This window comes from Malaclemys terrapin, chromosome 2 (genome assembly GCF_027887155.1).
Source record: "Malaclemys terrapin pileata isolate rMalTer1 chromosome 2, rMalTer1.hap1, whole genome shotgun sequence".
Lineage (NCBI taxonomy): Eukaryota > Metazoa > Chordata > Testudines > Emydidae > Malaclemys > Malaclemys terrapin.
Window position 1 is genome coordinate 63,179,748 of NC_071506.1, and position 23,603 is coordinate 63,203,350.

Genomic DNA, 23,603 nt, shown 5'->3' on the forward strand with positions numbered 1-23,603 from the left:
ATGACACTTAAAACACAGGCAGTTGCTGGGTGGGAAATTTGTGCTGCTCCCACCCCCAAAAAAGCAACAGAAACAAAACATTTTCATTTTCATCAAAATTGTTCCACCATTATTGGGTGGTGGTGGGGGGGAGAGGGGTTAGCAGTCAAAAATTAAATTGTTTTGACAATTTTTGCTTGATGAAACCTGAAAAATATTGTCAACAATGGATATTTCCTGCAGAAATGTCCATTTCCATAAGATAGCCATTGTCTGTCCAAAAATCTTTGACAGATATTTTTTTACTTGCTCTACTACTATTGCTACTGCCTTGCCTATACTAGTGTTTCCACCATAAGCTGAATCATTGATAGTAAAGGTGAAAATGTTTAGTTAAAATGCTCTATGGTAATATTCTGTCTCCACTGAAGTCAATGACAAAACTTCATTGATTTCTATAAGGTTAGGCTTTCACTTCTGCTATACAAAAGGCCTTACTTAGTTGGTATGTCTGATGTCCATGTAGTCACCTGCATAATTTTTAGAGATGTCTAAAAAGGACTCCAAATTCTAGAGCTCATTCTTTTTAGCATATGTGCAACATACATCAGGTGGCACGTGACCAGGATTCATCACCAAATTTGGTCTGCTGGTTGGATCAGTAGCTTCCCCAGCCCGGGGCAGGTACTGATGAGGAGTGTGACATGAATGCTGAGCTCACTGGACAATATGAATTCCCTCGCTATATTAATTTACTGTATTGCAAACTTGGGGCCAGATATTGCTCTCATTGAAGTCCACTGTGAAACCGCAACTGACTGTAATGGGGACAATATTTTCCACATCTCTTTGTTCTAAAACAACTTCTGAAATTCTAATAGTTCTAGACGAGGGATCAGCAACCTTTGGCACACGGCCCTTCAGGGAAATCCCCTGGCGGGCCGAGACAGTCTGTTTACTTGCAGCATCCACAGGTACGGCCGACTGCAGCTCTCACTGGCTGCAGTTCGCCATTCCAGGCCAATGGGGACTGCGGGAAGCGGCGGCCAGCAAATCCCTCAGCCCATGCCGCTTCCCACAACCCTCATTGGCCAGTGGGAGCTACGATCAGCCGAACCTGCAGACCCTGCAGGTAAACAAACCGTCCTGGCCCGTCAGCAGATTTCCCTGATGGGCCGCGTGCCAAAGGTTGCTGATCCCTGTTCTAGACCATGAGGTAAGAATTCTAACAGACATAAAAAAGTTAGCCTAAGTAGCAAGAATGAAAATAATATTATTTTAAATCCTTTGAGTAGTAAAATTGTGATATTATTCCACCACATTGTGATTTATCATACACTGTTGGTAAGACCACCCAAAATTGGAGTACAATAGTGAAACTGAATGGTGAACATTTTTAATTCATGTATGCTGTTTTTAACACAGCCATCACTGTGACCTTCAAAAGGTCACTGAAGTCAATGGAAAGACTAATATTGATTTGGATAAGCTAAGGATCAGACTTTAGAGTATTAAAATTCTTCATAATACTCTTTTGTTTTCTAGGCAATTGGTGAAAAGTATCAGCAAAGGTCATCACACAACTGGTATAAAAATAAACTTTTCTTAACTTGCGGTCACTTTAATGCTAAAGTATAAGTAGTAAAGAAAAATTATATTGGTGATTTATTACCAGACTGTCATTCTTGTGGGATATTATGTGTGATGTCTATATTCATCTCATAGATTCATGGATTTTAAAGGATCAGTATCAACATCTAGTCTGCCCTTTTGCATAGCACCAGCCCAGTAATTCCTGCATTAATCAGGAAACCCCTGGTTGAGCTGCAGCATTTCTTTTAGAAAGAAAGCATATTTCCAGATGGGAGAAAAATAGCTCCAGCTTCTAATTTAAAAGTTTTATCAACAAACAAAGAGAAGTCCATCTCTGCATATACTGAAGCAAATTTTCAGTGGATTTCTTACTGCGTGGCTAAATCACATTTTCTTTGTTATAAAATGGACTTCACCAGATCTTTTGTTCAACAAATACTGTGATGACTTTTCCTGATTAACAATAAAGGATCTAAACCACAAATGATCTCATGTTAGACAGTTGAAATTTGTACTTTTATAAGATAATAGTATGAATTCACAGCCATGTACTTAATATTGCCAAGTCTGAGGTTAGTAGCCATACTAATTCTAAGAATGTTTTTCCTTTGTGTTAATGGGGTACAGCATGAAAAAGTGTTCTATATCATGTCCATATGAATATGGCAAATAAATTAATTTAGTTGAGTTTGTTATGCTAGGATGAAAATCAGAGGATGTTGTACAAAAGTCACTGTGGATACAATGTGGTTAACTATAAACTATATCAACGTAAGTGCTACATAAGTGTACATTGATGCTTCCAGCAAACACTTCTGCTCTAATCAGGACTTTGAAAAAGGAATCAGCAAACGAAAGTATTGAGTACTGAGTAAAGGAAAGCTTGACTCATAAGTGCAAAAATGTCATCTTTTCCTGTGCAATTTTGTTTTACCGAATTAGCATTTTTACACTGAGACCAATATGTTCAACAAGTTGTCGCATTAACCTTATTAATCAATCTCTTTAGTTGCTTTCAAAACAGCCCCAGAACATTCAGGACCATATTTCATGTACTCATTCAAAGCATCTGCTAAAGAGATATTGTATGTTTTTTAACCAACAGAATAATCGTCAACCTGATAAAATGGATTCAGCAGCAAGCTTTACTTTAGAGAGACACAGATGTTCAGTTTAATTACATTTACTTATTTCCAATCTATGAATATTTACTATTACAGACAAGTTGATATACTGGAGTTCTAGCTAGAAAAAAAACAACCTTTGAAGCTCTGATTACATGTAAAAAGAGCACACTAACTTTTCTCCTGGATCTAGTCATTTAGAACACTCTAGCATTGCTGCTATCGAAGTACAATCATTTGCTCCACACAACCCTCAAGAATTATAAGGGACCTACCTTCGAAAGCCCGCCTACTTCCAAATAGAAGCAGATAATGAAAACATTCCAGGTGACCCAGAGAGCAGTCCACACCGTGTACTAGACAAAAAGCCAGATGACAGCAAAAAAGAAAGAAAAATAAAATGTGAAGATGGAAAGGCTTTATACTGAGCAGATCAATACTTTTTTTTAGAAAATATATCAATAAATATAGTTCTTCTAGGAACCAAAAAACAGGAAGAGTCCAGAAACAGAGTTCTCCTGGCTCAAGTCCCTTAAGAACCATAGCAAATTACAAATCCAATATTCTCTCCTGCTCTAAATACATACCAATAAAAATTAGATTTATTTTTATGATGTTAGACTAGCCTCTTGATACCAGTTAATTCCAAAAAGCTGACTTGATCACTTTTTTTTATGCATTTGTGACTCATGTATATATCATTATTCTGCTCTGTTGCTGGAAATCCCAGAACAGTACAGTAATTTAGGTGTGCTATACCCTGCTAAATGTTTAGAGGAAACAAGTAGGAAAAAACCCACAAACAAACAAGAAGTCCCATTAGTCTGGTGCATGGATTTGCAGTGTTTTTGAAGCCATGTTGGTCCCAAGATATTAGAGAGACAAGGCAGGTGAGTTAGTATCTTTTATTGGAGCAACTTATATTGGAGAAAGGGACAAGCTTACCAGTCCCCAGACCTGAAGAAGAGTTCTGTAAAACTCCTAAGCTTGTCCCTTCGACCAACAGAAGTTGCTCCAATGAAAGATATGACCTTATCTATTGTGTTTCTCTGATATTTGGATGTCATTTGAAATCATCAGGCAGGTGAAATTAAAGCTAAGCTTAGTTTCCATGAACTTTCTTCCAGTAAAAGGTATTTTAACAAGAAGTTACGGTATCTTTCCAACTGACTCTGTTGGTTGGTTTTGGTTTTTTTCCTCATATTTGCCAAGAAGTAGACAGCAGAACAAATTCAGAACTGGCATGAATGGGTATAATTCTGAAATCAGTGACACTGCACCAACTTATACCACAGTTCAGTTTTGTCCTGTGAATTTAAAAGTAGCAAGAAACTTAGGCCATGACCATACAATGAGCTCCAGGGAGATGGACTCCTGAGGCAACATGGATCTCTTCTGGGGACCCTGGCACTCCATGCTGGTGCAGGGATCTGTTCACACAGAGCACACTGCATGACTGGAAAATCAATTTTTATTACTATCCAGATGCTGTTTACAATGGGAATGCACAATTTCCCTATATGGTATTGTGAAACTTTGCAAAATTAGCTATCCAAATGTTCTAGTTCAGAACCATTTATGTATGAAGAGCTAATTGCACAAGAAGCAATGCTGGAGCTACACCCAACTAAACTGTGTAATGAGACGCTGCAATGGCATTGCCACTTTACATTTACAGCTTTACAATGGAGAATTGCGCTTAGCAGCTTTGAGGGTCTAATTTGGTGTGACCTGCTCAGGATAACATGCTATTGTTTTGCCTCAATATACTCTCTAAAACCAAGTACCCTAATCTCCAATATGCCCGATCCCTTTTCTAATCCAATGATACTGTTAGTTTGACTTTGTTGTACAATTTTCATTGTTTCCTTCTTCCTCCTCCTCCCTGAGGTCTATAATGAAAGATTCATATGAAGGGGGTTGATCTTTTTCATAGACCCCTGTACTTCCGTGGCTTCTATACACAAAACAGGTTAGTTAGTTAAATTTAATTTGTTATAATGTATAGTACCCATGTGGCTTGAGGATAAGTATTACGTCAATGGTAAAGAATTACTGTACAAAGTAAGAGCAACAGACCTGGCCAATCTCCTGTATGTTACAGAGAAGATCAGTGTACTACCTGAGCCTGCTTTTAACCTTTTATTTAAACAGCAATAAAATTGTTAAAATTACTGTGGTCTATCTGCAGTAAAGGTTTTGGCTTTTTATCATTATTATTTACTTAAATGGCATAGTGTCATTTTCATCACATACAGACTTTGCATTAACTCACTACAGACTCTATATCAAAGGCAATAACTGATTTATATGTATGCAGTAACCAAGTTGTGTTATGATGTGATGTGTATCTTCGGTGCACAGAGCAGCTAATACCAATGTGCCAGAATTTTACTCAGGTTTAGCCATAATGGTTCATAAAAGCAGATTTCAAAATAGACAGGGGAAATCCATTTTTTAAAACCATATTAGCAAACTGCATAGGTCTACATTAACATGTCAACTGATATTTAGTAGTAATGGGACAGCTGCTTCATCCTTCATACCAGGACAAATCCTGCAAGACCTGATCCTGGTCCTCCTAGCTTCATTTCCAGAAATGTGTAGATTGAAATTTCCAAAATAAATTCAGCCTAAGGTGGACACTGATCATGAACAATTTCAGCCCAAATAGTTAACATTTGGCAAAGTTATAAGCAACTGAAAATAGGATCATATAATGGGAAACATCGGGCAACCTTAATAATAGGCCACTAGCTCTGTGTAAAATATTTCATGAGGGAGACTTGCTTGTTTAAATTTGTTTCTTTTTCTCTTTTGAAATTCTGCTTTTTTATATATAGGTCTGAGTCAGAATTGATATATATTTATAAATATATCTATAAAGCTATATCTATAAATATGTACAAATTAATATAATAATAATGGAACATTTATATAGCTCCTGTCATTCTGAGGGGTCTAAAGCATTTTGCATATTTAAACTGATACAGAAATTACATTTAATCCCTCAGTGCATTGCAGCCATTTTTGGAGTAAAACACAGCAACTGTTTAACAATGCCCAGTGCCACTAAGCAGTTTAGGACAAAAAGTGTGCAACCGAAAGGTAGGACGTTCCGGAGTTTGTATTTGACTAGGATACTGAGATTGATACTTTAGTTTTTATGAAAAATGGTCATAAGTAGCCATTCAGTTTTATCTCTCATCTGAAATGCAGTACCTCCAGTAACACAGTGTCCCTGACTCTATAACAGTATATTGGCTCAGTGCTAATTCAAGGGAAGAAAGGCAACTACTGAGTCATACATCTAGGTGTGCCCTGGAGGTATCACAAGTATTGACAGAGCCCAACTCAACTTAATTTATGAGAGATGAGCGGGAATCATAGAACAAGGCAATATGATAGAACATGAATACTGTCAGGGCAGGATTTACCAAAGTATTATAGACAGTATCACAAAGCAGCTTTGAATACCTAAATATTATACACGTTTTTGAAGCTGTAAGGTTCTGTGTGGAATGACTTTTCCTTGATCAATGTATATGGCATTTCTATATGTCCTAATTTCTTTCTGTTTTAAATCGAACTCACTCTAGGTGTTTATACTGCACACATCACCAGGCTATAACAGCACCTCATATATCATATTATTTAATTGAGTAAATTAAGCTAATTAGATCCACACTCAGTTTAGGTTAAAGTGTCTTATTTTCACATCTCATTGTACAATAATACATTTATGCTGAGCTAGGCCAGGTTTGCACCATCTTAACCATTTGACTCATCATTCTGAGTGTTTTTCAATTTCATCACAGTGCTAGGAAAAAAAAACTTTAACAAGTATTCTGTTAGCATTATTAATTGATCCAAACAGATTAGAAATATTGCTAGCTATAGGAGTTCTGTCAAGAAAGGAAAAGAATGTATAGAGAAATGGACCATGGTATAACTTCACAGCTGTGTGATTAGTATATTACATTGTGGGTTAGAATTCAAATTGAATTCTTCTTTGTTCTTTGCAAATTAATATTTGTATACATTTCAGATGAGCTAATATAAGAAAATTATGAACCAGTTTTTCATTTTGATGCCGGCCGGGAACTTTGGTCAGATTAATCTCATCCACAAAGTTTTCAAGTGTCATAAATGTTATATCTGCTAAATGACATGGTGGATTGTTTTCTGAGCTGTATTTAAATTAGAAGTTAAGAGAAAAAAAGAGTTAAAATAATGGAACTGTTTGACTTAAGATAAGCAGTATATTCAGAGTTGAGGCTGTCATTTCATTCCATCTTTCTTTCACCATCGGTTGGCTAGGTTGCACTAAAGGTCTCAGACTTTTGGAGGACATTACACAGAAGTGATGGCTGGACATGACTTCTTCCATCCTGGAAGCCCATGGGATTGTGCCTTTTCTTGCAGGTGCAGCCCTGGCCACAGTGATCCTTGCTTTCATCATGTTAAGGCAGTGTTTCCCAAACTTTCTCATGGAGTGACCCCCTTTACACTCACCTCTGTTAATGCAACCCCCGATACTTAGCATTCAGGTTGGCTTTGCACAAATAAACACTCTATTTTAATAGTCTACTTTGAAAACTATGGGTGGGTAGCCAGGCCCAGATTAACTAATGTGCATTCAGTGCACTTGCACAGGGCTCCCATTTGAGAGGCTCCAAACCAAAGAAAAAAAGGAACGGGGAACTAGTGGCCTGGGGACCACATCCAGCCCACCAGATCATTTTATTTGGCCTGCCACCTCATGTGCCTGCCACCCCACTTTCCGATCTCACCATGTTGGCTCCTGCATCCTCCACATGGAGCCAGTGACCTGGTGCTGGCCCAAGAAGGCATGCTGCCATGGATGCTGTGAGAGTGCTCTGTTGTTTCAGGTGCAGTTAGTGCTGCTTAGTGCCCCTAGCACTGTTTGCTTAGAAGCTTTCTCGCATTTTCTTTCTTCCCCTCATCTCGTGACCCTCCTAGTACCCTTTTGCAAAAACTGCTGCCTTAAAGACAATAGTGCATCTACTATAACATGTGTTAGCTGGCCCAATTGTGAAGGGCACCCAGAAGCAGCATGTAGCAACCTGTTTGCCAAATGGGGCAAAGAAACAAGAACATGCCACAATTATTAATAAACTTAACACTACATTGGGGGCCAGTTGAATTCAAGGTCGATTTCAGTATACTGATCCTCATGGTCAAAAACCTGAAAGACCTGTGGCCTGGATACTGCTGTAATAACTGGGCCTACAAATTTACTATAATTGTGAGCTCAGCTGTGAAAAGTGAGTGTAAGTTCATAAGACGACACAATAACCTATAACAACAAGTGTTAATGGAAAAAGATGCAAAAGTGAAACAGAAAGACTGAATTAATCAAAACAAAAAGGCCTGCTAAAATAACTCAAAGGTTATGTTAAGATCGAGCTTGGTAAACAAGAAAAGTGTGAAACTGAAAAATCAATAACCAAAACTGGTGTTTCAGAAACTGGGTAAACTTGGTGGACAAATAATGAGGGGATGGGCTATTTTGCCAACCACTCCCATTTTTCAGTCTCTAAAGACAGAAACTTCGCAGAGAAAAAATGGCTACTGGAGCGAATTTCACCATCCTGGCTGCCACCTTAACATCTCCTGGGACCCCAGGCCTTCGTCATCTTGATCCTGAGAGATGTCCTGATCAGACTGAGACAGTCCAAGCACCCAGATGACATCACCACCTCTACTAGCGCCACCTAAATCCTGAATACCAATTGGGATGTTGATACTTTGTCTCTCCCCTCCACATCCATGTGTCCTTTCCGCACCCCCTCCCCTTATTTCTTCTCTTTCTATCCCTCTCCTTTTGCCTTCTGTCTAATAAAAGTCTGGCTTAGATGGCCAAGATTGTATATTCTGCAGCATTACTGTAAGCTTGTGACCAGAAAGTTCCAACTAAAACCCAAGTCCTGAACATCCTGATGCTGGTACAAGTTTACCAGATCTCAGAGTGGCTGATGAGACCATGTGTTGCGACTGTGTTTTTCCAGCTGGGAGGTTGCAGTGAAAGTCAGCAGCATGGACCAGAGCTGCATTTTCTATCTTTGCTGTTCTTCTCTCCCCCATTTTGTGTGTGTTCATCTTTTAGGAAACTTTAACAGCAGCAGAAACAAGGACAGCACCAGCCCATCTCAAATGACTTATTCTCTTTTTCTCAAAAAGGACAGTTATCTTTGATGCCCTCTAAAAGATTGTCAAACAAGGGTTTTTCTCCTTCTAAAAACGTGCGCCAATTAACGGGAAAGGGAACAAAGAGGGCTGTGAAAATAAAGCCTGATTTAATACTTTACATTTCAAACACTTTAGATGTTTTCCCCTCTTTTCCGTATCTTTAATAAAAATTTGAAAAGGATTTTTAATGTTGTGTTTGCCATGGTACTAAGCAGGCTGAGGCCTCTGTATACCAAACCCCGAACCTTGTTTGAAACGGTTTAAGTTTGAACCATGACTGGGTTATGTTAACAACTCTGATATTTTGGGCCCATTTATTCCATCTAAATTAAATACCACAGCACCTGAGATAATAGCTGTCTCCCTGACCTGGTAGAACAATTGCAATCAGCAGAGATGCTTCAAGTGTCAGTCAGCAGGGTGGAGGTCTGAGAGACAGGGCCAGGGTTTTCTCAGAGGAAGGCTCTCAGCAGGAATTTGCTCTTGCTGGAGATCAGTCTTAGCCCAAGTTTTACAACCTTCAGAGTATGAGGCAAGCCACATTTCCCTGCTTGGTCCTTTCCTTGACTAAGTTAAGTGCTAATCTGGCACTCTCTGATGATAAACTTATTTGGGAGGCATTTCTGAGATAGGAGAGAAGGAGAAGAATTACTCATGTAATAACAACAACAACAATTTATGCGCAGTCATACTCAGACTTGAGAGTTTTAAAGGATGCAGTGTCAGCCTTAACTCTGATTTACCTTGCTTTTGTTAAGTCAAACATTTAACACATGTATTCATTTCTTTCACAATTCCGCAATACGGTAAATATAAAATTTGTGTGTGAAAAGCATTACAGAGGGAGCAGGGTGGGAACTGCACTGTAAATGCTCTAGGCACAGAAAAAACACTGTCAAAACCTCCCTTACACACAAAGGTCTGATCTATTAAAGGTCTCATGCTGAGGCCAAAGCAGGTCCTTCAAAGCGTCTGGAAAATAGTATGACATAATATTATAAAGAAAATCTACACACACACACACACATATATATATATACATACTATGGATCGGTATCTATTAGGAATTGATATGAAATGCTAAATATTTTACATTCTTTCTTTAGGTAGGATCAGGTAGACATAGAGGGCAATGAAAGTCACCAGGGAACACAATATACATTACCACATTTTTTTCCTGAAATAGTTGGTTGCTTTTCCAGTTAGACTGGATCTGATTAAGTCAGCTCCTGAATTTGAGTCAATTAGAGAAGATGACTCTGAAAGCCTGATTCAATATATTTCCTCTGTTAAGTCAGTTGAGTTGAGTCCTTGTTCTAATGTGTAATACCTATCACTAAGGGACTTAGGGACAGATTTTCAAAGGCATTAAAGTGCCTAAAGATGCAGTTGAATTCCTAGTGGGATTTTCAGAAGTGCCTAAGTGAGTTAGGTGGTTAACTCCCTTTAGAAAATCCCACTAGGTCTTTAGCTACATCTTTAAGCACCTAGATATCTTCGAAAATCAGACCCTTATTATATATTTGCAGTAAACAGATTTTGAGTTGCCAATAATCAGTCTGCTTGTCAGCAAACTTCATTTTTACCCCTATGGCTTTGGACTGTGATATAATCAGATCTCAGAATCTGGCAGGCAAACCTCATCATCCCTTGGGCTGGACTCCTTGCCTAGCTCACAATGGAACATATCACAAGTTAATACAGCCCGGAGCTATATGAACAAGCCTGAAGCATGCAGTAACTGACTGCATGCTTCCATACTGTGGATCCCTTTGAGGAATCTGGGGACAGCTGCAAATGGCAAAGCCCCAGGAAGCACAGGGGGGAGGCTAGGTAGGACTTGAGGATCTGAGCCTGTTACTTCATTGGGAGTTTTGTCTTAGAAAAGACTGAGTAAATAAATTAAGTAATACCAGAGTGCACACAGACAATGACAGTCCAAACAAACTGCTTTATGGGTAGAGCAGGGCAGGATTTTTTTGTCAAAACAGCTTTTTGTCAAAAATGCTGATTCATCAAAACGGGAAATATTCACTGAAATGTATCCATTTTGACTACACTTTTGTTGGGTATGTTTTTCAGGTTTAGAATGGAATTTCCGGTCATATCCAAAGAGACAGAGAACAGCTCATCCCAGCACAGCCAATCACTCTAGCATATGGGAGACACTGATCCAAGACCTTGCTGTGTGCCAGGGACTTGACCCTGTATCATCCACATCCCAGATAAATGTCCTACCATCAGGCTATAGAATCAGTTTCTTGCTGGCCTACTGAATATTTAATTATTGCACCAAGTGGACCAGCTCCAACAGGGGAGAGTAAGAGAGCCCCACTAGCCAGTAGCCCAGCACTCTCCTGGATTGTTGGAGACCCAGGTTCCAGTCCTTTATATGAATCAGACAGAGCAAGGACACAAACCTTTTTATTTATGGAGTTTTGCATCTCTAATTATAAAACAACTTTTTTTAGAAATGTTACCTTTAAAATGTATGTTTACACTAAAAATAATATAAAGAAACAGTTGGTTAATGCGCTGTGTTTCATCTTTTATGCTGAACAAAATGAAAGAGTTTTAACAGGGGAAGATGCATGGTTAGTGCTGGGACTGGAGGATCAGGAGATCTGAGATTATTTCTACCTCTGCCCCAGACTTGTTGTGTAACTTTGAGCAAGACACTACAGGTATGTCTACACTTAGGGCTGGGGGTGTGATTCCCAGCTCGAGGAGACATACTCGCTCTAGCTTTCATCAAGCCAGCACGCTAAAAATAGTGAGTCTCAGTAGCACCGGCAGTGGCGAGTGGCAAGAGGAGCTAGCTCAGCTGCCTTGAGTACAGACCTGTCTGGAGCCGATGGGTATGAATTTGCATGGCTAGCCTGAGCCACCGACCGTGCTACTGTGGCTATGCTACTATTCTTAGTGCTCTAGCTCTCACTGAGCCAATGTAAGTGTCTCCTCGAGCTGGGACTCACCCTCCCCCGACCAGCTCCAAGTGTAGACATACCCTTCTTCTCTGTGTGCCTCAGTTTTCTCACATCTGAAATGGGCAAAATAATGGGAGAGTAATGCATTCACGTCTGTAAAGCTCCATCCTCCAACAGAAGGTGTTAGATAAAAGTGCAGACTAATACTTTTATCACTCCCTTCTAAATTCTTTATAAATGTTCATGAAGTTTAACGAAAGTGAGTACAAAGAACCTCAATGTTACAGTCAGACCACTTTTTTCTCAGGGGAGGCCACTTTTTTTTTTTTTTTTTTTAAGAAATAACACAAAATTACAGGAATCAACAATTGATTAGAAAAAATGGAAGCTTTTAAAGCATTTGACTAATGGTTTTTCCCAGTAGACATTTTTTTCATTCTTTTGTGAGAAAAGCTATTTTTACATCTCAAAATCCCTTGCTAACAACAGTACTGAGAGATTCCAAGTGCTGCCAGGTAAAAAAAAAGATAATATTCAACCTTTCCAATGGGGTGAGGGCAGTAGTATTTGAGGGGAAGTAGTTTTTTAAGTGGCATTGGAATTTTTGATTCTTGGCTGGATTGAGAATGTATGTTTCTCAGAGGTAATATATCTGACTTCAAGTTACATACATCAGAGGCAGGTCCTTGGTGACAATTTATACCAGTTTAGGATCAGACCCATAATATATAACAGCTATTGGCAAAGTTAGAGACAACTGGAAGAAAGTCATCTCAGGAGTCAGTAAAAAGAAGAACAGGAGTACTTGTGGCACCTTAGAGACTAACAAATTTATTAGAGCATAAGCTTTCATGGACTACAGCCCACTTCTTCGGATGCAGGAGTCAGTGTTCTCTATGATCACAGGAATGCAGGAATTGGCCTACTGCATCAGACCAGAGGTGCATCTAGTCTAATATCTTGGATCCAAGAGTCATCAGTACTAGTTGTTTAACAGAAAGGTGAAACTATATATTGGACAGTTGTGGAATAACTAGCCCATAAATAATTTTTTCCCCCAATTCCTGTCAGTTACAGGTTGGCTTATGGTTAAAAGTATGACAATTTATATCCCTCAGTTTTTTTTTTCTGTCTAGTCTAACTGTGGATATTCTCATTATCCATATAAATGTTTAATCCCTTTTTTGAATCCTATGAAGATGTTGGCCTTAATTGTGTTTAGGCATGGAAGGACTAGATATTGATTAGTAAATGTTGGTAAACGTCAATTCCACCATAAACGCACAGACCGATGAAAAAATACGTCTATCAATAATAATCAAAATGTACAGGTAGGCAAAGAAAGAAAAGTGCTGCCTGAGAACTTATTAGAGTTTGATTTAAGGATATTTACTTTGGATATTTTGACATGTGATGTTGACAATTTGTGTTTTAATGGCTATAATGCTTTACCTTTTTTAATCTCAATGTCTACTGTCATTAAATAATTGTTGTCTCACTCCCCCATAGTCTGCCCATGCATAATTTCCTGTAATTGCAAAAAATTAAATAAATGCTTAAACCCCATATTTTGCATAACGGTGAACATTTTAATCAATAAAAAACAAAATGCTTAAAAATAAACACAGATATTATCCTTTGAAATTATAAAAAAAAAAAGAATTGAATTCTGCCAAGCCTAATTATATTTTTGGCAGTAAGTTCTACAGGTTAACTATCCTGGATAAAGCAATGAGGAATCCTTGTGGCACCTTAGAGACTAACATAAGCCAGTCGTTCCCAAACTGGGTTTTTTTAACTCCTGGGGGTTCACGAAATGTTACAGGGGGTTCTCGGGAAAAAATTCCCTAATGGCAGAGAGAGCTGTCCCTAGGGACCCCGGGCAACAAGGGGCCAGCAGCACGGAGCCTCTGGACTTCCAAGAGCTAAGAAAATCAAAGCAAGCATATCTATCACACTAAGGAGATTTAAACTTCAAGACTCTTTATAAGAAATGGAAAGAGTGGTGGATATTTTTTGCTGTTTTTAAAATTAAATAGGCAGCTAGTATTGTTTTTAAAATTATTATGAAGAACAAGTTTAAGCTTTGTTGTAACATGCGTTGTTTGCCTGGACTGAATGCTTGTGTAGGAGGAACTCTTTGAGTTGACTTCTTAAATACCTTCATGTTGTTTCACATCTGATACTCCTTGATGAAACATAGGAGCCTTGTCTTATAACAGGCTTATTCAAAGTGATACAAGCTACGAAAGTGAGATCTTGGAAGAGTGTTGCCGTTTTCATAATGTAATAAAAATACTGTAATGATAAATAATAATTAATAATAAATAGTGTATAATAAGATTGTCTAAAAACAAATTTTATATTTCCAAGTTCACTGCTTTTATAATTTATACTCAGGTAAAGGAGAAAATCTCTGGAAATATTCATTTTTTAGGAGGGGGTTCACGAGACTTGACATTTTAGTGAAAGGGGTTCACAGGTTGTTAAAGTTTGGGAACCACTGTCATAAGCATTAGTGAGCTAAAACCCAGTTCATCAGATATTACATTCAGACCAGTTTTTTCTCAGGGGAGACCACTTACTTCTTAAAAAAAACAACAACAACAAAACAAAAAACCCCCACAAAATTACAGGAATCAACAGTTGATTAGAAAAAACGGAAGCTTTTAAAGCATTTGTCTAATGATTTTCCCCAGTAGACATTTTTTTCATTCATTCATTCATTCATTCATCAGGTGAAATGGGTTTTAGCCCACGAAAGCTTATGCCCACATAAATTTGTTAGTCTCTAAGGTACCACAAGGACTCTTCGTTGTTTTTGCTGATACAGACTAACATGGCTACCCCTCTGAAACCTACTGCCCTGGATAATTTTCTATACCTCAAAAAGATCTCATTTACTGGGCCATAAGTTTCAAAATGATGGATAACTGGAGACCTTAAAAGATAATGCAGAAAGGATCATTCATATGTTTTCAAGCATAAAATATATGTTTTGTAATTTAAGAGGTTTTAAAGCAGGGGTAGGCAACCTATGGCACGCGTGCCAAAGGCAGCACACGAGCTGATTTTCAGTGGCACTCACACTGCCTGGGTCCTGGCCACCAGTCCAGGGGCCTCTGCATTTTAATTTAATTTTAAATGAAGCTTCTTAAGTTTTTTTTTAAATGTTTGTTTATTTTACATATAAAAATAGTTTAGTTATATATTATAGACTTACAGAAAGAGACCTTCTAAAAATGTTGCAATGTATTATGGGCACACGAAACCTTAAATTAGAGTGAATAAATGAAGACTCGGCACACCACTTCTGAAACGTTGCCGACTCCTGTTTTAAAGCCTACTATGAACACAAAGTCAATAAGAGAGACTTACCACAACTATGTATCGAGGCCTAAATTGGATGGTTCCAAACAAACCCAATATGACAATTATTATTTGTAGAAAATTGCCAAGAATAGGAGCCCACTGGAAGCCAAGAAAGTCAAAGATCTGCCTCTCTAATGCAGCCAGCTGTAAGGAAACACATAACAAGATATTAACAGTTTAATTTGGGGTTAGTCAGAATATTTGTTATTTTTATGTCATTGCATCAGACTCTACCAGATTGACTTTGATTGGAGTTCTGTGGAGGTTGCAATTCTGGGTGCTGAACTGATAACTGAATATTTTTGCTTAACTCATATACCAATTATTTTAATGATGGGGCACATAAAAATATTTCTAGTTACATTGCCCCCCGGCTGGTTTCAGTATTGTCTCACAGCTTAGCAGATAAACAAAGACTGGTAAATTCTCATCCAGAATTAATTTGTCCTGGTCTGCTGGGAGAACGTTTGATGATATTTATTTATTTAAATACAAAAATTGTTTCAAACAGCTATCAGTATAGATAATGTCATCGCGTTTCCCTCACGGTTATCATCATCCTCCCTCCCCTATTTCCTTCATTTTGTTGCATCTAGTCTTAATTATATTGTAAGATGCTTGGTCTCTCGCTATGGGTGAGATTCTTACCCACTCTTTGGCCTATTTACACTGTGTAAAAAGGTCAGAGCAGCGCAGATTGGCTCTAAAAGCCCCAAATCCAGCTAGGGGAGAATTTCCCTGGTATAGGAACTGAGGAAGCTGGCTGTGCTCCAAGGACCTCGTCTCAAGCCCTAGCATACGGGACAGGAAGGCTGTGGTAGTGGCAGGGCCACAGCATGTAGTGCTGTGGAGGCTGTGGGCAGCACTGTTGCCCAGAGGCAGCTGGGAACAAATTGATGTAACACTGTTAGCCCTTCAGGGCTATCTAAGTTATGCCAGAGATCACTTCGGCATACTACCTTATCTCCCCTCCTCTCCTCCCCTCCTCACAGGCTGCAAGTTCTGTGCTGTGCCTCTTACAGGAGCAGTATAGAATTTCACCCTATATTTTTGTAGAACCCAATGGCATCCATATCAAGACTGGGCCATCCAGATGCTACTATACATTTAAAACCATGATCTTTGCTAGCAAAAAGTCTGGACTAGAAACCTCCCCCTCGCCCCCTCCTTTGCGAATACAGTTTTTAAACACCTTTGCAGCAATGTTAGTATTTTGACTTTCCAGCACTCACTCTTGACAGTCCAAAAATTGCTGTAAAGATACTAAAATCAGCTTTTCTGGCAATGCACTTGTTGAGGGTTAAATCTGGTTCAATATTTTTCCAGATGTAGCAAAACATTTTTGAGCATTTAAACAAAATCCCATGACGGAATTTCTATGCATGCCAGAATTTGTTACACTTGATTTTATTTATATTGTTACATACCCTAAAATTTACCAAAATATGCACTTAAAATATTGATACTTAGGCAGATGGAGGGTGTACAGCCCTATGAATACCAACCAAATCAGTATCACATGTGGGTATATCATTTAGTTAAAACATTTTATTTTACACATAATGGACCGTATTCATTTATAGGCTTGGAACATGTTTAGCTGAGAGTGAATCTGGCCCGTTCTCTTTAAAATTCAGCCAGTTGTACCTGTTAGGAAGATCTCATCTTTCTGGCCTGGATCCACAAAGGAACTTAGGTGCTGCCACACTGAGCATAACTTTTAGGTTATACTCAGGAACAATACTGTAATCCATAATGCCTCAGTTAGGTGCCTAAGTTTCCTATGTAATGAATGGGGAAAGAGAGGGGCCTAAGAATGCAATCCACAAAAGCTAGCATACTAGTTTGGGAACTGTCTAAACTAGCCACTGGAAGATCATAGAGATAGGCTCCTAAGTCCAGGAGGTTGCAGAGAGGCCCCTATTTCTGCTAGAGATCCCCAACCAGGAATTCTTCTCCTGGAGTCAGGCAGCTTAGGTGCATAAGCCATTTCTTGTGAGAAAGTTAGGTGCCTGTCTCACTTTGCACAAAATGGCTGGAAGAGGAGGTGACCACTTTAACTTTTAGCCCTCCGGTCAGAGCACTCAGCCAGGATATGAGACATCCAGGTTCAATTCCCCCCCACCTCCCTGGCTCAGAGGGAGAAAAATCTGAATAGGCATCGCCCACAGCTCTCAGGAGAGTGCTCTAGCCACTGAGCTATGGGACAATCTGATGTGGGGGCTTCCTCATTCTTACCTGTAGAAGCTGTTTCACTTCAGAGAAATAATGGAGAAATAATGACTCTATAGTCTGATGATTAGAAGACCCAGAGTCCAATCACTCTGCTCCAATGACTAAGTATTTCTCCAAAGTGGAACAGTTTCAGTAAGAGATTAGGGTGAACAGATGTCCCCAATTTTATAGGGACAGTTCCTGATTTTTGGGTCTTTTTCTTATATAGCCTCCTATTACACCCCACCCCCATCCCAATTTTTCACATTTGCTGTCTGGTCACCCTATAAGAGATTGAGGGAGCCCGAACATCAGAACATTTCATAGTTCGTTGGTTAAAGTATGCTCCTTAGAGGTATAGGAGATCCCTATTCAAATCCTCTCTCACCAGGAAGCAGAAGGGGGAATTGAAAGCTGGTCTCCTACATCCCACATGAGTGCTCCAACCCCATGGGTTATTCACTATAAGACGGGTGGCAACACCACTCCTTCTCTGGCCAGATTTTGAATAGGACCTGAACCAGCAGGCAGCCTCTGAACACACCTATTGGATTGAGCCCTGTGGATGAGATAGGTGCTCCTCCCCCTATCTTTCCCTGGTTCATGGAAGCACTGGGAGTTAGGCAGGAGATAGGCATCCAGATGCCTAAAGTGTGGCAGCAGTGCACTTGCTCATAGGCAGAAAAGTTAGGTGCCTAGAAAACTTTTTCAGTGAAAATTTAGGTGCCAAGTAACTTTAGGCTCCTACAGGTTAGGCAGCAACTGAGCAGAGGTTTGTGGATTGCAATGATGCCTAAAACGTGGACTTAGTTACCTACGCACCTTTGTGGATCTGGGCCTCTATATACAGCTTGGTTAATATGTTACATCTAAAATAATTAAATGATTAAAGGTTGGATCCTCAGCTGGTGTGATTGTTGTGTGCCTTTAAAGTCAATAGAGCCACATGGGACTTACATCCACTGAGCACCTGGCTCAATATGGATAGGTGACAATTACACTCACAATAGATTGGTAAGAAGAGGGAGCAGGAAGGGCATGTAGAATTCCCTTCTCTAGTAAGCCAGATGGAGAACTCCCACCCATCTCTTTAGCTTGGCATGTGGGGAGCAACTGACTCCTATAACTCCCTATTCTGCTTGGCTGTTGGGGTGTGAATGCCTCCTGGTTCTATCTGCTTTAAACTCTGTATCTATTTTCCACACTTAGTTGCCTCCTATTAGCCATAGACGTGTAAAGGCCAAATTCCTGAACATAGCAACTCACCTGACCATCATTTGTTGGGCTGTTTTCTCCTATTCATTAAATTATTTGTTACTATCCCTGAAAACCATAGAATGCATTACTGGTGAAGATCTACAGAAAGCTTGAGAGGAAAGGGATGGGTAGTACTATTGTGCTGTTTCAAAAATCTACCCTCTTCTAGGTTATAAAACCTTCTTTGTGCATTTGGAAACTCCATAGCACACTGTGGGCATTACCTAAAACAAATAACTAATAACAATAACAACACTAATGGTAACAGAAGGACAGCATTTCTAGTTCAAATGCACCAAGTGCACTAAAAAAGATACAGTAGCTACTATTATAATTTCTATTGTGGTAGCACCTAAAGTAATTCCCAAACAGAGATTAAACCTTTAAATACAGTACAAGCAACTCATCCAGACAATCCCTGCTCCAGAAAGCTCACAGCTTGAATTTAAACAATAAGGTACATGTGAATAAGCAGACAAATGGGGGGGAAGTAAGTACGAGGATATGGTAACAGTAGGAACAAGTGGGTTTGCATAAGTAGTAGTTTTAGTGGTCACAGGTGACCATCAACCTAATCCATGCCGGGTAGTAAGGACTGGTAGGTAAAGAAAAGTTATAAGGAGGAATTTGGAGCCATATGCTTATAAGCTAGTTGACAAGTCACCAAAATATTTTTGCTGATAAATGCCCTTCTGCTAAATAGAAATTTTCACAAGAAAATTTCTGCTTTCATCAAAAATCTGAAATTACAAAACCCTGATTTTTTTCCCCAGTTTTTGGGAATCAAAAAGAAAAACTTTGTGGTGTTCAGTTTTTGAAAACCAAAATTTTTCAGTTCTCAGGTAATGAAAACCAGAAAAAAAGTTAGTGAAAAATATTGATGAAAACTTAAAAATTACTTTCTTCAAAAATTCACAGATGATAAACTACATTTCCCACCTGCTCTGTTTGTGAATGACTATGCAAATCTTGCATCTGAAGAAGTGAGGTTCTTACCCACGAAAGATTATGCTCCCAATACTTCTGTTAGTCTTAAAGATGCCACAGGACCCTCTGTTGCTTTATGCAAATCTTTGTGTTCTTTAGTTACCAGTGTTCCATTATAGTAGTTATAAGGATGGAAGGTCCACTCCTATGATGAAAAGGGCACTACTGCAGTGAATGGAGATATCAGAGGGACTAGCAGCAGAACACCATAGTGGGATTATACAAAATCTATTAATAAAAATGAGTCCTATTTTTGACTGGATTTTTTCTTCTATGTTTCATTAAGTCTGTCTTACCTTTTCCTGTATCCTTCTTCCTACAAAGTGCACTGAAAGGGTACTGATTGGCTGCAAACCTGTGCTGCAATAATATTGCTCAATAGTGCTCAGTCATTTTCCTCTGGCCTCTGCCAAACCCATTCCATTTTCTGTGTTGAAAACCAGAAAGAGATTGGGTTTATATTAATTCAGAGTCTTGCTTGGTTTGATGAGATGAACCACCTCAGAGAAACCTTACTTCACTTGCAATGTTAGTGGGGAGGAATTTTCAGTAACCACATATCTTGCTTATGATGATGCAAAATAAGGGGTCAGACAGCAGTAAGGAAGGATATATGAGAACTACAAAATGTAATCAGACCACATGCCTGACTGTAAGCACCAACAGCTAACCCCCTATGGAGCACAGTCCTCCAATAATTGTTCAGTCCTATTATACTTTCCAAATACAAATCGGAGCTTGTCTGGGTGATGAGCCACCACAGCAGACTTAGGAAGTCAACTTTTCAAAATGAGTGTGAAAATTCAATTTCCTTTTCTGTCCTCAATCTCAGGGATAACACTCAATTTTACATTATAAAGAGAAGACCCTTATTATAAAGGGCACACTAGTTTGAGACCAGTTATTACAAGTTCTACACCCTTCAGAATGGAAAGTGCCAAATTGAAAGATTTTGCATTTAAAGAAGGATACTTCATAAAGCCTTACAATAAAATGTTTACTTTCATAATACCAAACTAAAATGGCACTATTTAAAAACATCTGTGGCCCTGATGTATTGCACATTATTGGGTTTATAATACTGGAAATGTATTATCTTTTCTATATTTGAAATTACAAAACCACTTAGCTGTTTATGTAGAAACAATGCATAATATTTAAAAATGTATACATTTTATTTCTAGGATGCTTGCTTTCAGCAGCAATCTATGCACCATACTCAAAATCTACCAAGAAAGAGTAAAGTTAATTAATTACAACTACATCGACATGTGGTGTCAAAAGCTTTTTTGAAATAAAAATAGTTGTAAGACTCCATTAAAATATTCAAAATCTATGACCTTTCGCAACTATGTTTTATGGTTCCCCAGTCTTAAAACAAAACAAAACATAACAAAACAAAATAAAAAACAAATGAACAGCCCTCCCCCATGAAAGTACAGGCCAGAGAGTTTAAATTTCAGGTACAATTCTGGAACTTGTCTAAAACAATAGAATGGAGAGAATGAGAATCAGTATTGGATGATGATGATGATTATTATTAATAATAATTATTAGTAACAGGGGTTTTTCTAAGGCACTACTCCTTGTAGTACTTGAATGCCAGTGGTTGTAAAAAAATAGGTTTTTCCAGAAACAGCAACAAAACTATCTGCTTCCCTTTCTCCCTCTAGATTTACTCTGTCATTTAAGAACTACCAGATCCTGCCACAAGGGCGGATGCTCACAACTTGTTATCACACATGGCTCACTAGAAAAGGGGAGTCTTACAAGATTCATGCTCAACCCGCTTTTAGGCAGTACTGTATTCTGCAGCCATCAGAGCTAAAATAAAATCCCATGCAGTTCACCTGGCCTCCTTGTAATTCAAACCTGAGTTCCACCATGGCAGACCAATCTGGTAATAAGGCCATCAACAAAGGGGAAATGTATGATATGTACTCCATGTTATTCATTTCCTGTGATTGCTGGGTTGCAGACATTGATGGAAGATCCCATCTACTTTCTATGTTAGCCTTTTGCCTCTCAGAACCACAGAGCATTCACAACAGTGTTTGCTCTGCTGCTTCCCCCTCTGTGCTAGTGCACTAGTGAAGCTAAATGTTTAGGTTACAGTGCCAGAGCCACCTTTTTCTTGTTTAAAGCCGCTGTAACCGAGTAAAAAATGTTTGGCTTATCCAATATTTAAAATTCAGAATCCTTAAAATGCAGCGCAAACAACCAAAGCCAGAGATACAACAAAAATTAGTTGAGTCAGAGACTGAGCAACGTCAAAGGAAGTGCAAAACACGTTTTGAGTACATATTCTATTCTCCTACTTCACCTTTAGAATGTTACTAGTGTGCTTGACTTTGATGAGACGCACAGTATACAGGACAATGTGAAGTATAGATGGAGCAAAGAACATTTGGATCCAAAGTATGAGAAACTCCAATAGGATATTCAGTGGTAGTTGAATGGTCTGACTGCTAAACTAGCTTGTCCAAGTGAAGTATTAACTTCTGGGTGATTTTGAAAAGGTCTGTCCCTTATAATAACCAACTAAACAAAATCATTAAATAATGTGGCATGAAGGTTATTGAGATTCAGAGAGCATTATGTGGTTCTAACTAAATCGCTATTGTTTGCAGTAAGTTCAGCTGCACTGGACACAAGAAAAATCACTCGTCTTCGGACAAGTTATTGTTAAAGAAAAGGAAACTGGTAGTATCATATCAAAAGTGACTTTGCACTGCCGGTCAAATGGGTAATTGGCTGTCACTTGAGTGGGTGTAAGGGACTGTGGGTAACATAGAATACAAAAGAAATACATGACATTCTTGCTGAAAGAACTTGGTACAAAGAGCAATGACAAAGGTTAGTGGAGGCCAGAACACAGAAACAGTGAAAGAGAAAAGCAGATATAATACAATAAATGTATTAGTTTTTTTAAAAGAGATTCTGTGATTCTAATGTAATGCTTTTTGCTCAGAGCTCAACTAGCAAAGCTCTCTTAGGGGAAATCTCAGGAATTGGGCAATGGTCCATCTTCCAACCTCTTCTCTGAAATAATTGTTGAAGGAAGTAGGTACAGCCATAATGTTACAGTATATACTATATGTGTGCTAAAGATGTTACAAATATTGTACTTATGGTGAAATAAATATGGACCTCATTAGGAAGACCTGGAAAATTAGCATACCGCATCTCATCATTACCGCACAATGTTTGTTATTTAGGTTATTTCATTCACAGAAACAATTATTTGAGAACATAATAACCTAAGAAAGAGGTACAAAGCTAGAAAGTAATATGCACTTAGAGCTTAAATATTCAGTTATTAAAAATACCCCACAACACTGTATCAAGCTTTGTCTAGAGAAAATTACATTCATGCCAACATCTAACCAGACACTTATTTACGGTATTACCCATGTTCTTTTAATAAACAGATATTATAAAGGAGAGATATTTCTGCATATATTATAGCCGTGCAAGTTTCAGCAAATACATTACGTTTTCTTTCTCTATGGCTACCAGGATGCTTTGTGAATCATTTCTCTTATGAGACTAGTCATTTCATGCTTTTGTGTACTCTTAACACTCTTAATTCATAACCTGCTGCAAATATAAACCAATGACAGACCCTTAAGAGACATATTTTCAAAGGCCTCAACACCCACGATTGGAGCCAGCATATATGTCATAATGGGAGCTTCTGGATGCCAATCTGGCCTTATTGGGCTGTCTAAACAGGAATTGAGCTCTTTTGAAAGTTTGGCTTTGCAAGAATAATTATATGAGACTGAAAGGGACCTAATTCTTAACATGTATTTTTCATTATATTTTGATAAATACTCACTGTTTTTATAGCACTGCTTTACATACTATTAAGCAAACACAAAATAAAGTGCCATATATTCTAAAATATTGATCTTTCTATAAGGCTGTTCTTAGA

At 38.5% G+C, this 23,603-nt stretch overlaps 1 protein-coding gene across 3 annotated transcripts in view; it reads right to left on the reverse strand.

Moving 5' to 3' along the window:
• Nucleotides 1-23,603, reverse strand: part of NKAIN3 (sodium/potassium transporting ATPase interacting 3) — a 512,187-nt gene that overhangs the window by 259,099 nt on the left and 229,485 nt on the right. For all 3 annotated transcript variants that reach the window (XM_054021124.1, XM_054021123.1, XM_054021122.1), the window contains exons 2-3: nt 15,215-15,352; nt 2,972-3,052 (exon numbers count right to left, since the gene is read on the reverse strand). In XM_054021124.1, coding sequence (XP_053877099.1) covers nt 2,972-3,052; nt 15,215-15,352 — 219 coding nt within the window. The remainder of the gene's footprint in view (nt 1-2,971; nt 3,053-15,214; nt 15,353-23,603) is intronic.